The sequence below is a fragment of the Sinocyclocheilus grahami genome, unplaced genomic scaffold (genome assembly GCF_001515645.1).
Source record: "Sinocyclocheilus grahami isolate Dianchi unplaced genomic scaffold, SAMN03320097.WGS_v1.1 scaffold1140.1, whole genome shotgun sequence".
Classification (NCBI taxonomy): domain Eukaryota; kingdom Metazoa; phylum Chordata; class Actinopteri; order Cypriniformes; family Cyprinidae; genus Sinocyclocheilus; species Sinocyclocheilus grahami.
The window spans coordinates 73,814-92,065 of NW_015506319.1; the positions used below are offsets into that span (position 1 = coordinate 73,814).

General features: G+C 37.5%; 1 protein-coding gene across 10 annotated transcripts in view; it reads left to right on the forward strand.

Annotated features, from left to right (window-relative positions):
- Positions 1 to 18,252, forward strand: part of LOC107567280 (CAP-Gly domain-containing linker protein 1-like) — a 70,523-nt gene that overhangs the window by 25,824 nt on the left and 26,447 nt on the right. For 9 of the 10 annotated variants that reach the window (XR_001606620.1, XM_016252932.1, XM_016252931.1 and 6 more), the window contains exons 7-9: positions 8,477 to 8,580; positions 10,496 to 10,556; positions 14,635 to 14,739. Coding sequence is in view for 9 of the 10 variants with exons in the window: in XM_016252932.1 (XP_016108418.1) it covers positions 8,477 to 8,580; positions 10,496 to 10,556; positions 14,635 to 14,739 (270 nt within the window). In the remaining variant the exon portion in view is untranslated. The remainder of the gene's footprint in view (positions 1 to 8,476; positions 8,581 to 10,495; positions 10,557 to 14,634; positions 14,740 to 18,252) is intronic. The other variant, XM_016252929.1, reaches the window with a different exon arrangement.

The window sequence follows — 18,252 nt, forward strand, 5'->3', positions numbered from 1 at the left end:
TTTGTTAGTAAGGTTACCATTTTTCAGATGATTACAACGTAAGTTGAGCTTATTAACATTAGCCCCTGATGTTTCCATTTTTTTTTTACACCAAGATAATATTAGCAAGGCATAACCATAACATAAAACAATTGCTTATGGATTTGTTTTGGAACATAACATAAGACTAATTCATGAGTGGTGGTCAATTGATAATAGGTTTTTTGATGTCTGATGCAGATCCGATATTTTGGAAAGCATGCATAACAATTTCTGCAATTAAAAATTTATTTTACCTAATGTTTAATTTATTAGAAATAATTTAAAAATGAATAAAATAAGGTGAACTTGATAAAATAAACTATATTTACACAAAAATGTGAAAAAAGAGAAGCAAACACTGCAAACAAACAGCTGTTTACAAGTTAGTCTAATTTTTGAAAAAATGTAGGCTGATCTAAGTAACACTCTAAAGTAAGACTGATTGGTCAAACTACAGTGGGGAAAATATTTATTTGATCCCTTGCTGATTTTGTAAGTTTGCCCACTTACAAAGAAATGAAGGGTCTGTAATTTTTATGGTAAGTTTATTTTAATGGATAGAGACAGAATACCAACCCAAAAAATCCAGAAAAACACATTATATAAAGGTTAAAGATTGATTTGCAAGAATTCTGGCTCCCACAGATTGGTTATGTGCCCATGTGGAACACGGATTAGTCCTGCCACTTTAAGAAGTTACTCCTAATGTCAGCTCATTAGGTGTATAAAAGACACCTGTCCACACAATCTGTATCTTCCATTCCAACCTCTCCCATCACCATCGGTAAGACCAAAGAGCTGTCAAAGGATGTCAGAGACAAGATTGTAGATCTCCACAAGGCTTGAATGGGCTACAGGACCAACAGCAAGAAGCTTGGTAAGAAGAAGACAACTGGTGGTGCGATTATTCGGAAATGGAAGAAATACAAAACAACCATCAATCGGCCGTGTGCAAGATCTTGCCTCATGGGGTAAGGATGATCATGAGAAAGGTGAGGGATCAGCCCCGAATTACACGGGAGGAGCTTGTTAATGATCTCAAAGGATTAGTTTACCCCAAAATGAAAATTCTGTCATTAATTACTCGCCCTCATGTCGTTCCAAACCCATAAGACCTTCGTTCATCTTCGGAACACAAATTAAGATATTTTTGATGAAATGTGAGAGCTCTCAGACCCTGCATAGACAACAACGCAACTGTAATGTTCCCATTTCCAGAAATGTTGTAAGGACATCGGTAAAAACAGTCCATGTGTCATCAGTGGCTCAACTTCAGTTTTGCGAAGCTACGAGAATACTTTTTGAGGGCAAAGAAAAGAAAAATAACAATTTATTTAACAATTCTTCTCCCCCGAGTTACGCCTTCTGCCATTTTGAAGAGTACCCAAGAGCATAATCGACGTAATCAGCGTTGTTTACGTTCGGGAGAGAAAGCGCGCACATGAACGTAATCTGCGTAATCAGCGTTGTTTACACTTGGGGGAAAGCGTGCGTATGCATTGTTATACTCTCTAAAATGGCGGAAGATGTAACTCGGGGGAGAAGAATTGTTGAATAAATTGTTATTTTTATTTTCTTTGCGCTCAAAAAGTATTCTCGTAGCTTCGCAAAACTGAAGTTGAGCCACTTTTTTCATCAAAAATATCTTAATTTGTGTTCTGAAGATGAACAAATGTCTTACAGGTTTGGAACGATATGAGGGTGAGTAATTAATGACAGAATTTTCATTTTTGGGTGAACTATCCCTTTAAGGCAGTTGGGACCATAGTCACCAAGCAAAACATTGGTAACACACTACGCCGCAATGGACTGAAATCCTGCAGCGCCCGCAAGGTCCCCCTGCTCAATAAGGTACATGTACAGGCCCGTTTAAAGTTTGCCAAAGAACATCTAAATGATTCAGAGAAGGCCTGGGAGAAAGTGCTGTTGTCAGATGAGACCAAAATTGAGTTCTTTGGCATTAACTCAACTCGCCATGTTTGGAGGGAGAGAAATGCTGACTATGACCCCAAGAACACCATCCCTACAGTCAAGCACGGAGGTGGAAACATTATGCTTTGGGGCTGTTTTTCTGCTTAGGGTACAGGACGACTTCACCGCATTGAGGGGCAAATAGATGGGGCCATGTACTGTAAAATCTTGGACAAGAACCTCCTTCATGGATAAGTCTTCAAGGATTACAATGACCCAAAACATACCGCCAAGGCAACAAAGGAGTGGCTCAAGAAGAAGCAATGCTTTGAGGCTGTTTTTCTGCTTAGGGTACAGGACGACTTCACCGCATTGAGGGGCAAATAGATGGGGCCATGTACTGTAAAATCTTGGACAAGAACCTCCTTCATGGATAAGTCTTCAAGGATTACAATGACCCAAAACATACCGCCAAGGCAACAAAGGAGTGGCTCAAGAAGAAGCACATTAAGATCATGGAGTGGCCTAGCCAGTCTCCAGACCTCAATCATATAGAAAATCTGTGGAGGGAGCTGAAACTTCGAGTTGATAAACAACAGCCAAGAAACCTTAAGGATTTAGAGAGGATTAGTAAAGAGGAGTGGATCAAAATCCCTCCCGAAGTGTGTGGAAACCTGGTGACCAACTACAAAAAAAACGTCTTACCTCGTCTTAAACGTCTTAAACTCTTGCCAACAAGGGTTTCTGCACCAAGCACTAAGTCATGTTTTGCTTGGGGATCAAATACTTATTTCACTCACTGAAATGAAAATCAATTTCTAACCTTTATATACAGGTGCATCTCAATAAATTAGAATGTCGTGGAAAAGTTCATTTATTTCAGTAATTCAACTCAAATTGTGAAACTCGTGTATTAAATAAATTCCATGCACACGGACTGAAGTAGTTTAAGTCTTTGGTTCTGTTAATTGTGATGATTTTGCCTCACATTTAACAAAAACCCACCAATTCACTATCTCAACAAATTAGAATATGGTGACATGCCAATCAGCTAATGAACTCAAAACAACTGCAAAGGTTTCCTGAGCCTTCAAAATGGTCTCTCAGTTTGGTTTACTAGGCTACACAATCATGGGGAAGACTGCTGATCTGACAGTTGTCCAGAAGACGATCATTGACACCCTTCACAAGGAGGGTAAGCCACAAACATTCATTGCCAAAGAAGCTGGCTATTCACAGAGTGCTGTATCCAAACATGTTAAGAGAAGGTTGAGTGGAAGGAAAAAGTGTGGAAGAAAAAGATGCACAACCAACCGAGAGAACCGCAGCCTTATGAGGATTGTCAAGCAAAATCGATTCAAGAATTTGAGTGAACTTCACAAGGAATGGACTGAGGCTGGGGTCATGGCACCAACATCCACCACACACAGACGTGTCAAGGAATTTGGCTACAGTTGTCGTATTCCTCTTGTTAAGCCACTCCTGAACCACAGACAACGTCAAGGTCAACTTTATTATCCCCAAAGGGCAATTTGTTTTACAGCCAACAGTAAACCATATGCAAACAACAAACAAGCAACCACAACACAAACAAACACACAATGACTTCCATTAATAATATACATAAAATTATTTATAATTTAAGAAGCTAATGGCAGCTGGTATAAAATAATTTTTAAATCTATTAGTCCTACATAAAGGCAAATAATATCAACGAGTAGAAGGAAGCAACTTAAAAACATTCTGCAAGGGATGGCTGGGATCATTCATAATTAACTCCGCCTTCTTCAAAGTCCTAGCCTTATACAAATCGTTCAAATCATTTAAAATGGTGCCAACAATCTTACCACACACTTTAACAATACCCTGCAATCTGTTCCTGTTTTTAACGTTTAGTGACCCATACCAACACACAAATGAGAAAGTAATGACAGATTCAATACAACAAAAGTAAAACATCTTCATGAAAGTACTGTCCACCTTAAAACTACAAAGCTTCCGCAGGTAGAACATACGCTGGTGGGCTTTCTTACACACAGCATCCACATGAGCCTCAAAGGTCAACTGTTCATCTATTACAGTACCAAGGTATTTAAATTGATGTACAACCTCAACAACATGATCATTAATGACCACAGGAGAGATGACTGTAGGATTCTTCCTAAAATCTATAATCATCTCTTTAGTTTTAAGTACATTTATATCCAAAAAGGACAATTTACACCAATCAATCAAATCTGCCAGTACAGGACCATGATCAAGATCTTCACTATTTAAAAGGGAAACAATCACTGAATCATCCGCAAACTTGATGATATGACGTCTCTCTAGTTGCGTTCGACACTCATTAGTATAAAGCACAAATGCATATCAGCCCGAAATCAATATTATAAACTCTATTTAACCTTTCTGCTAAGATATGTGGCTGGATACAATTAAAGGCAGATGAAAAATCTATAAAAACTAATCGCACAAAAGTCTTTACACCCTCAAGATGTGCTAAAATCATGTTTAATATAGTACTTATCGCTTCATCAACCCCCCTACCAGACCTGTAGGCAAACTGAAACGGATCTAAATTTTCCTGTACCATGGTCAAAAGCTTATCCTTCACAACCTTCTCAAAAGTTTTCATAATCAAAGAGGTAAGTGCTACAGGTCTGTACTCATTTAAACATTGTGGTGCATTATTTTTAGGCACAGGCACAATAATAGATTCCTTCCAGAGACAAGGAACCTCAGAGGCATCTTACCTAGGCTAAGGAGAAGAAGAACTGGACTGTTGCCCAGTGGTCCAAAGTCCTCTTTTCAGATGAGAGCAAGTTTTGTATTTCATTTGGAAACCAAGGTCCTAGAGTCTGGAGGAAGGGTGGAAAAGCTCATAGCCCAAGTTGCTTGAAGTCCAGTGTTAAGTTTCCACAGTCTGTGATGATTTGGGGTGCAATGTCATCTGCTGGTGTTGGTCCATTGTGTTTTTTGAAAACCAAAGTCACTGCACCCGTTTACCAAGAAATTTTGGAGCACTTCATGCTTCCTTCTGCTGACCAGCTTTTTGAAGATGCTGATTTCATTTTCCAGCAGGATTTGGCACCTGCCCACACTGCCAAAAGCACCAAAAGTTGGTTAAATGACCATGGTGTTGGTGTGCTTGACTGGCCAGCAAACTCACCAGACCTGAACCCCTTGTCAAGAGGAAAATGAGAAACAAGAGACCAAAAATGACAGTGGCCTTCAGCTCATCTGCATAAGAAACCTGGGCTTCCATACCACCTCAGCAGTGCCACAAACTGATCACCTCCATTCCACGCCGAATTGAGGCAGTAATTAAAGCAAAAGGAGCCCCTACCAAGTATTGAGTACATGTACAGTAAATGAACATACTTTCCAGAAGGCCATCAATTCACTAAAAATGTTTTTTTTAATGGTCTTATGAAGTATTCTAATTTGTTGAGATAGTGAATTGGTGGGTTTTTGTTAAATGTGAACCAAAATCATCACAATTAAAAGAACCAAAGACTTAAACTACTTCAGTCTGTGTGCATTGAATTTATTTAATACACGAGTTTCACAATTTGAGTTGAATTACTGAAATAAATTAACTTTTCCACGACATTCTAATTTATTGAGATGCACCTGTAATGTGTTTTTTCTGGATTTTTTTTGTTGGTATTCTGTCTCTATACATTAAAATAAACCTACCATAAAAATTACAGACCCTTAATTTCTTTGTAAGTGGGCAAACTTACAAAATCATCAGGAAATCAAATACATTTTTTCCCCACTGTAGTTCTTAAGGCACAGTCTTAACATAGTGGATGTGTTTATTAGGGCTGCCCCCGATTAAATATTTTTCTAGTTGATTAGTAGTCGACTAAACATGCAATTAGTCAACTAATCACACATTTATATGAATTCAATTAGTTAAATATATACAGGGAGGTGGGGAACTAAACCACAGTAACTTATAATCGTAGAAATTGCTTGTGGGCGTCCAGTGATTTTATTTTTTTTAAAGACTACTTTCTGCATACAGTTCACACCGCTTCGATCATTTGCACAGATCTTGCACACAGTATACATGTTTTTAAGCAGACTTTAATGCACAGTTTAGAAGATTTTAACTACATTTGCTAAAGTTTACAGTGTTTGTGGAATTAAATGTTTATTAGATATTGAAATACTGATTTTTATGATATAAATGCACATTTGCGGAATGCTGTCAGCATATAAAAAAGTATTATAGCCTTTATAAGCAAATGAAGAGGAAGAATGAGTGCTCATTTACGTCAGTGCTCAGGCTCTGAGGTTCTAATAAAAGCCTTTCTTCCCCTTGTTACTTCCACTTGATACTTTCTGTTTCAGAAGTAGTGGTTGTGAAATCACTTCATAAACGTCATATTTATTTACTTTATTTTTATTTATTTATTTATCTATGACCACAGTGTGCTGCCTTTATGTATTGGCATGTGATTGATTACAGAATCTATTAATACTACAGTTATGGCATGTACATAATGTTTTATCTTTATCTCTAGATATTTCTCAAGGTTTTGACCCTGGGTCACCTCTATGTATGTAATTGGAGTAACAAGGGTGTGTGTATGACAGGAAGGCCCAGTCCCAATTTTATTTTATACCCATACAGGGATGAAAATATTTCCCTAAGAAATTGAACACCACTACTATACCGTCACACGTCATCATACGTCGTCTAGCTCCTACAATACACACACATGTGCTGGTGCGCATTAGAGCCTTTAATTACCATTCTATATTAATGCAATGCTTACTGACACACACACTCGCATATATCGGAGATCGTGCAGCTCATACATCCAGGAGCAAAGAAACTTATCAACACTGTCCCACGACTTTTATTAATAACAGTTTAAGTACTGAATTACTACATTATATTTTCCAGCAACGAGAGGATATAATCGCTTTTTCTTCTTTTTGAAGTAAACTCACTCATTGTAAAGAGAGACTCACAGATCACGCATCTTTCATCTATCTCTCTCTCTCAAATATTTTTTGATATTGCCAAATTTGAGAAAAAGGTTTAGCGATTTCTAAAATCTTTAAAATCTTAATGTCAAAAATGCTTACATTTGTGTCTTTTTGTTCACTTGGGCAGCTCTCTCTCAAATATTTTTTGATATTGCCAAATTTGAGAAAAAGGTTTAGCGATTTCTAAAATCTTTAAAATCTTAATTAATGTCAAAAATGCTTACATTTGTGTCTTTTTGTTCACTTGGGCAGCCATGTTGCCGCTGTAGCCGGTTTATGCTGATAATTCTGATACCCCTTCGTTTGAAGTGTTGTCCCGAAAAAATTTCGTTTGAAGGGCAATCTGGCCCTTCCCTTACCCCTACCCCTCCAACCAAAAGAGAATCGAGACACCCCTATCCTTTCACATGAAAATGCGAAATGTAGGTGTAAGGGGTAGAAATGGGATTGGGCCTAAGAGTGTGTCTGCCCCGGCTCTTGATGTGTTGTGAGTAGAATCACTCCAATGAGTAAAGTTAAATTTTTTCAAGATTTCAAGTAGTCAAAGCACTCCTAATAAATATATATATATATATATATATATACACACACACATACAGTGGCGTGAAAAGGTTTTTACCCCCTTCCTGTTTTTTTATTTATTTTTTGCTTATCTTTTACACTTAAAAGATTCAGATTATCAAACACATTTTTATATTACACAAAGATAATGTAAGTAAATACAAAATGCCGTTTTTAAATGATGATTTCATTTATTAAGGGAAAAAGCTGTCCAAACCTGCCTGGCTCACTTGCCTATGGTCAGTGTTCATGATTCAACAATAAGGAAGAGACTGGGCAAAAACGGCATCCATGAGAGAGTTCCAAGGCGAAAGCCATTGCTGACCAAAAAGAACACAAAGGGTCGTCTCACATTTGTCCAAAATTTTTGCCCGTCAGTTTGTGACCTCACGCTCAAGTGCACTCGGGTTATGCAGCAGGACAATGATCCCAAACACACCAGCAAGTCCACCTCTGAATGGCTCAAGAAAAACAAAATTAAGGTTTTGGAGTGGTAAAAAAAAAAGTCCGAACTTAAATCCGATTGAGATGCTGTCGCATGACTTTAAAACAGTCCATTCATGCTCGAAAACCCTCCAATGTGGCTGAATTAAAACAATTCTGCAAAGAAGAGTGGGCCAAAATTTATCCACAGCGATGTGAAAGACTCATTGCCAGTTATCGCAAATGTTTGATTGCAGTTGTTGCTGCCAAGGGTGGCACAACCAGTTATTAGATTTAGGGGGCAATTACTTTTTCACATAGGGCCAGTCAGGTTTGGACAGCTTTTTTCCCTTATTAAATAAAATCATTATTTAAAAGCTGCATTTTGTATTTACTTGGGTTATCTTTGTGTAATATAAAACATGCAAAAAAAAAATATTCACAAAAATATTTTCACAGCACTATATATATATATATATATAATATGGAAAATATTAATGCAAGTTATAAGGGTAGATTAGGTAAATGTAATTGTTTTGAATCGTTTCTGTAGTATGTATTGGATGTTGATGCCAAAATGGACCAGCTGCGAGCGCTTGTGGAGGCTGCGGACAGAGAGAAGGTGGAACTGCTCAACCAACTGGAGGAGGAGAAAAGGTGTAGTATTAATGAATCAATTTAAGATTTCTTCATATTAAAGACTCCATGAAATCAGTTTGAATTTGATGGCTTTTCATGACTTTTAGGAATGTATTTGCATGTAAATAACCTTAGAGCTAGTAGACACAGTATTCATTGATAATGAATATTGATATTGTTGATGAAGGGGCATATGAAGATTTCAGATGCAAAAGCCTGTAAGTGCCACCTGAAATGTTCTTATAAAATTTGCATTTTTCTCAGGCTCCTATGTTTATGTTCAGTTATTTCACTTTCATGGCAGTGAAAAGAACCTATTCATTGCCATTAAAGTGTAATTACTGAACCTACACATAGGAGCCTGAGAAAAATGCTAATTTCAGAAGAAAATTTCAGATGGCACTAAGAGGCTTTTGCTTTTTTGGTCAATAAAATTCATAGAATGATACGGAGCCCCTAAAAGGACATGGTGGTGGAAAAAAAATTCGGGGTGGGAGGAATTTTTTTTGCGTTCTCTGGCAAAACTTTTGCGTTCCCTCGCAAAACCAGTTGAGTTCGGACAAACACCTCCTGTTTACTTTACAGCTTGTAAGTTAGTGGTTCATACAGCTCGTTGTGTAACATTTTATCTGTATTGGTGATTCTGTTTTATTTTAATAATGAACAGGCCGTTTGCAATGAATATGTGCGCATGAGGCGCCGGCGCGATCAAATCGCTGAAACATAAAATACTCTGTCACTTACAATAGGGCATAAATCGAAACCGCGAAGTGTTAGCAGTTTGAAGATTCAATCATATAAAAGATTATTAGAAATTTTATAAAGCGAGCACTGTTACATTCTTATTCGCTCTGAAACCTACGAGACAACAGAACTGGTGTGCGTCTCCAAGCAATGTTTCGTTAGTGAATGAATCTGCAGCTTTGAATGATTCAGAGAGTACTGATAATCGAAACTGATTAATAACCCTTTCATAACTACAACCATTTGCTTCGTTACTGAATGCTTCGCCTTGCTCATTAGACAGTGACTTGCCGCCACCTACTGGCGATTTCAGTTTTGAATCTAAAAGTATAACTTCGTTTTGCCATCATTTATTGCTTTATTTATTATATTAATAATACACTTAATGGAATGTGAAGAATATGACATAAAACATGACATACAATTAAATAGTAAAAATGCACAAGTAAATCAATTTAAGGGGGCAAATATTATCCCTTAATAGAAAAGGTGTGACTGCGGTCTAAGTGGGGGTACTCAGAAGAATGTTAGGCTAAATGCCCTAGGGGGTACGCCATTGTAAAAGGTTTGAGAACCACTGGCTTAATGGATTACTGCGTTGATTGCCTGTAGTATATTTTTAATAAAATATAAAAGTTGGGCTTTTTATGTCACTGTCTTATATTAAGCCACGTTAAGCGCGGTTTTCTATGGGGAAGAAAACGCTTATGCAATTCAGCTCATATGGGCTCATCTGCTTGCATGTACACATAATATATTTTTAATAAGTTCTATAGCATATTTGGTCTTTTTTTTATCGCCATCTTCATTAAGCCACTTCTGTTCTTACCTTTTTATGTCACTTTCTTTTATTAAGCCACGTTAAGCGCGGTTTTCTATGGGGAAGAAAACGCTTATGCAATTCAGCTCATATGGGCTCATCTGCTTGCATGTACACATAATATATTTTTAATAAGTTCTATAGCATATTTGGTCTTTTTTTTATCGCCATCTTCATTAAGCCACTTCTGTTCTTACCTGCTTTTATCTTAGTCCATTAATTAAGCGTTTTCTTTCTATGAGGGATACTCTTAAAATGCAATTCAATTTACCGGGTTACGTTCATATTCTGGGCTATTCTGCTTGTAGGAGGTAAGAACGTAAAATGAAAATAAAAACTGACTGAAAAAAAAATTATTGTCCCAAACAGGAAGGTGGAGGACCTGCAGTTTCGGGTGGAGGAAGCTTGCATTACCAAAGGAGATTTGGAGGTATTTGAACATTTTTGATCTGATATAACATTCAGACCCACAGCTGTGGTCACACTAGACTTTGATCCATTCACTAAATTTACATGACAAGATGCGTGAACGATAGAGGTTCTAAATACCACAGATTGACCGCTAACACAGACTTCAAAGCTGCAGGTTTACAGTGCTGTGGAAAAGTACTGTGGGAAAGCATTTTAAATGTTATCCATGTCTATTATTTACATGTTGCTTGTTTAAAACAGAAGGCCTAAGGCAGGAGTCTCCAACCCTGCTCCTGGAGAGCTACTGCTCTGCAGAATTCAGCTCCAACCCCAATCAGACACACCTGAACCAGATAATCAAGGTGTTCAGGATTACTTAATAATTACAGGCAGGTGTGTTGGAGCAGGGGTGGAGCTGAAGTCTGCAGGATGGGTGCTCTCCTGCAGCAGGGTTGGAGATTAGGGGTGTAACGGTACGCGTTTTAATACCAAACGGTTCACGGGGCAAATTCCAAATGGAAGTAATCATCCCTATGCCCTACTACCTTCGTAGGACAGAGCCCTTGGAGTGGAGACTTTGGAATGAGCAGGGTACATGCGTGCCATTATGTAGCCGTTTGGAATGCACTTGGCAAAGGGATTGACGTAATATCCTCATTATCTTCAGCTGGCATTTTCCCGTGACAATGCAACATGGTGTCCGTCAGCAGATGTCGCTGTTTTAATGGCATAAATGTCTTTTAATTGTTGTTAGCATAACTGTTGCAAATAAACTTACATTTTATATTTTAAAAAGTTTTTAAAATATGCTATATAATATATAAAAACAAATATATATATATATATATATATAAAACTTTTTAAAGGGGTCATATGATACGATTTCAATTTTTCCTTTCTCTTTGGAGTGTTACAAGCTCTTGGTGCATAAAGAAGATCTGTAAAGTTGCAAAGACTAAAGTCTCAAATCCAAAGAGATATTCTTTATATATGCTAAAATGTCTCTTCATTTTCTTTGACCAAAACGAGATGAAACTAAATGTTACAACGTTATTTCGTCTCGTTTAGTCGTGTTATTATTATTATTTTGCAGTATTTCTGTTTCCTGTGTCTCACTTCAGGAGCTGCATCAGGTCGCACTGCGCAGACGCAGGCGACGTCACTTCCTCAAGCCCCACTCGCGGCATTATTTAGCACAGTGTTTCCCAACCGGGGTGCCGTCTGTCGAGAGCAGGGGTGCCGTGTAAAAAATCCGTTTTTAATATTTTTAAATTGCTAAAATGTTCAAAAAAGCAGCTATTATATAATATCCATTTCTAATGTCGCCAATAATTAGAGATGCACTGAAATTCCGTCTGCCGAAAATTAGTTCACCGCTCAGGATTCACTTTCACGTGGTGTGACGCTCTGTGTATTATCCGCTCTATGCGTGTGTGTGCTCCGCTCAGTCACATCACTCATATACAGCAAAGTCCACTCAAAAATCAAGCTGACAGGAAACATCTATGTAGTACAGTATTGTTTCTGTTTGCAATAGCCCTACTGTGTTGTAACAAGGTGTGGTATATGGGCAACTCTGGTAACGCTGCCCTCTCATTCATTGATCTGCTAACTGTTATGCTCATGTGTCCTCTGATAATAATAGCTTTCTAGGATTAAACATTATTTGGATAATTGGTAAAAAAAAAAAAATCTCTTAATAGCCCTACTGTGTGTTAGACCTACCCGAAAAACTAAAAAGCTATTTATTTCATTTGTAGGCCTATCGTGATTTTTTTTTATTTGTGCTATCATTAGTAATTTCTTTATTTGTTTTTATTTTATTATTAACTGCTTAGCCTCCTTGTCATTTTTTTATTCAATTCAAAGTTTTAAATCAAGCTATCTTTTGCTACTGCAACAAAATGACCCAGCTGTAAAATCAAAAATACACAGAGTGAGCAAAACTTTGTTTAATTACCATTATAACTAGCTATCTCACAATGTTTAAATATGAATCATAGCTAAAATTAAAATATGTCATATAAATTGGTCTCTCATTAGAAATTAAGCCTACTGATTGCCACGTGGTTCGTCTTTATTTAAATTTGTGTGTGTGTACTTCTAACATGTTTGGTTGGTAAAATAAATGTTGTAAATTCAAATCAGAGCATATTCCGTGTCTGGAATGGATGTATTTTTGAGTCTATAAGGTAACAATATAATAAGATAACCTTGTTTGAAGTGGGTTTGGCTAAAAGAAAATTTTGGTTTCGTCTATACTACTAGTACTTATACTATATTGACTGGGTTAAATAGAATTGCATTTCTAAAAAGAGACTAAAATACAATTTTCATTGACTAAAACTAGATGCAACAAATTTCTCGTTTGTAATGGGTTTTAATGTTTTTGTCTCATCGCTCCGGCCGGGACACGGCATCAACAGTAGTGAGGGGCGTAACATTGCCGTCTCACGCTTGAGGTATTCGGCCAATCACAACGCATTGGATAGCTGGCCAATCACAGCACACCTTGCTTTTTCAGACTGATGAGCTTTGTAAAAATCGATGCGTTTCAGAAAGGCGGGGCATAGAGGAGAAACAATAATGTACAGTATGTGGAAAATGTGTTATTTTAACTTTTAACTTTAAACCGCATAATCACATTTCATTACACCAAATACGCCAAATAATGTTATTTTTAGCAGCATCTCATATGACCCCTTTAAAATATAAAATGTATGTTTATTTGCAACAGTTCCAAACGGCTACATAATGGCACGCACATGCCCTGCTCACTCCAAAGTCTCCACTCCAAGGGCTCTGCCCTTCGAGGGGAGTAGGGCATAGGGATGTTACACCCCTATTGGAGATCCCTGCTTTAAGTTGTGGCATCATATCTTTATTTGGCTTGAAATTTAAATTAGGGAAAAGTAAATATGGATGAGTCCAGTTTTACCACAATGAGAAAAGTCTTTTATTTAGACTGACAGACTCACTGACAGTTTTTTGTTGACCTAACGTAACTATGAAAGTACTCCTTGTATCCATTCAGCAGAACTTGAAACATGCATTTTCAAATATTATACGCAAGTCTTGGTCACACTGCTTTGAGTTCAATATATTTGTACGAATCATCTGCAAAATAAGATTTTAAAGAGCTGTAATGTGTGTTACATATTTTAGTTGATATTTTCTGGTTTTGTTTTATCTAGCCCCATTCATGAATCAAGTACTCTTGATAGGTTCATTGATTGTTTCCAGCCTTCATTATTGCACATTTGAGTTGTTTTCATGTCTTGGTCTACTTATTCAAAAATAATTAAATAATAATCCATTTAAATTCATGAAACTGTTGGCTAATGATTTTAGGTTCTAAAACATGCAAATCAGCAACCTAGACAATGAATTCTTGTGGAGATGCTTTACATACTTGATCAGTTGTAGCTATACGAAGTAAAATTGTTTTAAAATAACAAAGGTCAGTTGTTTTACAAGTGAATTTCCATGGAAAATGGATACTATATTGTCAACTTTCAAGTTAATTTGTCAAGTTGATCATCCAGCCCACACAGTGTACAGCATGATGTTAAAAATGTTGTCTTTTTAAATAGTCTTAGAAGTCTATTGAATTTGGTAGAGTAATAAATACTGAATTCATCTGTAATGCCGTAACAAGTCACTAACCTACATGAAGATCTCATTGTGCGAACTTCAGTATAATCATGTTTTATTTGATTTAGTGCTTAGTCATGAGGAATAACTTTTTTTATTGTTCCTCTCCTCTTTGTTGTGGTCAAAGTACCGTTTTTGTTACTGTTCCTAACCCCAGTCACTATAATGCTGCATGGCGTTTGGCAGTGTCTGCCATTTTATTTGTTTGTTTGGCCATCATCAGCATGTCTATAAGCATTGACCAATACTCTTGCAATATTTCCTCACACTTTCCTCAGCTGTGGCATTGATTTGACTTTCATTCATCACAACATCTTCCTGCTCCTCTTTTTCTGCGTTATATTTCCACAACTGTCCTCCTCACCCCTCTTCATTCTGCATCAGACTGGCATGTGATGGTGGCACTGGTTGTGTTTCTTCCTCTCCCCTTTCTGTACTAACAGACGCAGACGCAGCTGGAGCATGCCCTTCTTAAGGAGCTTGAACAGAGTCTTCTCTTTGAAAAGACCAAAGCTGACAAACTTCAGAGGGAGTTAGAAGACTCTAGGGTAATGGATCTTACCATGACATGGGCTATGGGTCAAGGATCACTGAAGATATGCTACAATGCTCCAGCTAACATTTTTTATATGTCAGGGCATTAGTGAGGGATCTTCAATGCATGTTATTCAATTATTCTAATTAGTAACTAATTTGAGGAATGATTACTAACACACACTAAATATCTAATTGCTGTAATATTATTGTGGTGTCTTAATATACATATAGGTATGGAGAACGCCAATTTGTTTTGTACCAGGGTTCCCACAGTCATAGAGAACCTGAAAACATCAGGTGATTATAAGTTGTCCTTTGGAAATCCATACAAACTTCGGAAGTTCTATAGAAAATATATATTTTATATACAGAGTGCATTGGTTGGTTCTGGAGTTTGGTTTTTCCAATCGTTTTTCCCATAGGGATTTTTAAATGTTTTTGTTGAAGCATTTTAAGCCATGAACCAAACCACCAGCTATAAAGCAAATTACAAGATTACAAACTTTTATTTGAAGCACAAAAGTATTTAAAATTCGGAAAAAAGACAAAGATATAAGACAGTGTACTTAACGGCTTCAAAGAAATATTATAAAGAAATATAAAAATTATATTTGATTTATATGTATATGTAGTGGCCAAAACTGATGTCCGGAGAGGAAATTTCTAATTTGCTTTGAACTCTTTCTCCCCTAGACTTTTTGAAAAAAAGTTGCCAGCCACTGCCAGCATTTTTGATCATTTTCACTACAATTTCATGGCCCCCAGTAGGGCTGGGTATCGAGTTCGATACTTTTTAGGCAGCGACCGAATTGCGCCAAATAATGTTATTTTTAGCAGCATCTCATATGACCCCTTTAAAATATAAAATGTATGTTTATTTGCAACAGTTCCAAACGGCTACATAATGGCACGCACATGCCCTGCTCACTCCAAAGTCTCCACTCCAAGGGCTCTGCCCTTCGAAGGGAGTAGGGCATAGGGATGTTACACCCCTATTGGAGATCCCTGCTTTAAGTTGTGGCATCATATCTTTATTTGGCTTGAAATTTAAATTAGGGAAAAGTAAATATGGATGAGTCCAGTTTTACCACAATGAGAAAAGTCTTTTATTTAGACTGGACTCACTGACAGTTTTTTGTTGACCTAACGTAACTATGAAAGTACTCCTTGTATCCATTCAGCAGAACTTGAAACATGCATTTTCAAATATTATACGCAAGTCTTGGTCACACTGCTTTGAGTTCAATATATTTGTAATTTCATGGCCCCCAGTAGGGCTGGGTATCGAGTTCGATACTTTTTAGGCAGCGACCGAATTAGACTAGAAGAAGTGTGGCGCAGATCGATCATCTGTGAGAGCGATTCGAAAGCACACGGAGCAGTCTGCTCTCTTTAGCTCTCGTGGAACTGTAATACACCGATCGTCTGCACAGTCAGTCAGCGTCAAGTCGAACACACCTACTAGTTTACACCGGTTACACTCGGAGATGTGGCGCACACGTGAGGCTGTAGTGTGAATTCGTCCCAGCCCCCATAGATGTAAGGCTACATTTACATTGGCACGTTTATGTTTTAAAATGAAAACGATCCTCGTCGTAGTGGCGTTTCCACTGTGTTTCAAGCTGGCTTTCCACTATCTCCGACAAACCACAAGCGACAGACCGGTCATTCATTTCCAGTGGAGAGTAGCGGGGGAGATGCGTGGAGTTCTGATCATATGCAGATGTCCGTTCATACTAACGTTACGTGACCGAAAGCGCGTGTTATGTGACCATTCATGCAAACTGTAGCATCATTCTACATAAGACAATAAATAAGATTTATATTCTGCTTTTACTCAAAACTCACTTTAAACCACCATCGAGTGTTTGTAATAACTTCCGATTGCCGTCTAATGTGTGTTTTGGCCATGTAATGTTGCTGAAATTAAATATGTTATTACCTCTGAGTCAGAGCAGAGATCATGGAAGAGAGAACACAAGCAGACAGCGTTGGAAGCTGCTAATGCTTATCAGTAAATCAGTGGAAAATAAATCAAAATCATGATTCTGTCTGAGCTATGCATTTTAACATGAACAATAACTAGTGTAAATTTAGCCTAACAGATGTGTAAACTGAAGACTATTTGAGCTTTATTAAAACTAGGGATGCACCGATACCACTTTTTTCAGTACTCGCCCGATACCGATACTTTTATTTTGGGTACTTGCCGATACTGAGTACCGATACCAATATTTTTATTGGATTTGTAAAAAAATTTAAATAGTGGGTACAGAAACCAAGAGTATGTATAATGTTAGTTGGTTAACTTCATTTATCAAATAGATACAGTCAAGCCAAAATTTATTCTGACACCTTCAACATTTCTCACATTATCACAGTTTTTTTGCTATAGTTTAGAAAATGGTAATAAAATATTACAAGAACTCAGAGTTAAACAGCTGCTCCATTGCAGCGGCTTAGTACTGCAATCATGCGCTTTGCTGTAATAATGTAGGGAACCACTCGTTATAAATCTCCGAACTGTGATATTTTCATCTGAAACGTGTTGCGATTTATGTTCCAAAGCCTCTCATATAATGCAAGCAAGCAAAACGCGCAACGCGTGCAAGTATTTGTGCTGATGCAGAATGAGAGGACAGTAGTACAGCCTAGCGCATTTCACACAGGCTAGATGCACTTTTGCCTGAAAGTCGTGTATGCCTAAGGTTTATAGTGAATGCCCCTATAAATGGTCTTATTTTTACGATTTAGTTTTAATCCAAATGATGCGTGTGCTAAGTGAGTGAACATCAAAGATCACACAACAGAAGTGCGTGCTCTCTCTCTCTCTCTCTCTCTCTCTGTCTCTCTCTCTCTCTCTCCCTACCGTTAAGTAACTTGTGCATTGTTTTACTTGTTTTTTACATATCCGCCTGAACTACAAACTTTCCAGTGATGTCTGTGAGAAAGGTATATTCACTCGACAAGCTCGCGCATCTGCGCCGCCGCGCGCTCAATCCACTCCGTGTGCTTTGTTTATCAGCTCGCGCACGTCAGCTATACAGGCGTTAATACTGAATGTTTAACATTATATTAATTGCATACATATACTTCGTAGTAGACATCCTTGACTCCTTTCTGCTTTCTGTTGTTGGTGTTTCTTTGTCTGGTATCGAAGTCAAGGTATCGTATCGATATCGAACATTTTTGAACGATACCCAGCCCTAGCCCCCAGAATATTTTGTTGTATGAATATCTGAACACGCAATACATCAAAATAAAGAACAGAACCTTTACTTTTAAACAAAAATCTGTTTTATTCTAGCTTCAAGCTTTTTTTTTTTATCAACACTTGTTGAATGTAGGCAAGTTTCACTCGGTAACATTTCATCAGGACATTCTGGACTCATTCAGGAGATGCGTAATAGCGCCCCCGAGCGTATAACAGTGAAAGTGTGGAAAATTCATTGTTTGGCGGGGAAAGAGTTAATGACCCTACAAAATAAAAAGTATATTGGGAAGAAGAAAACACTTGGTTAAGG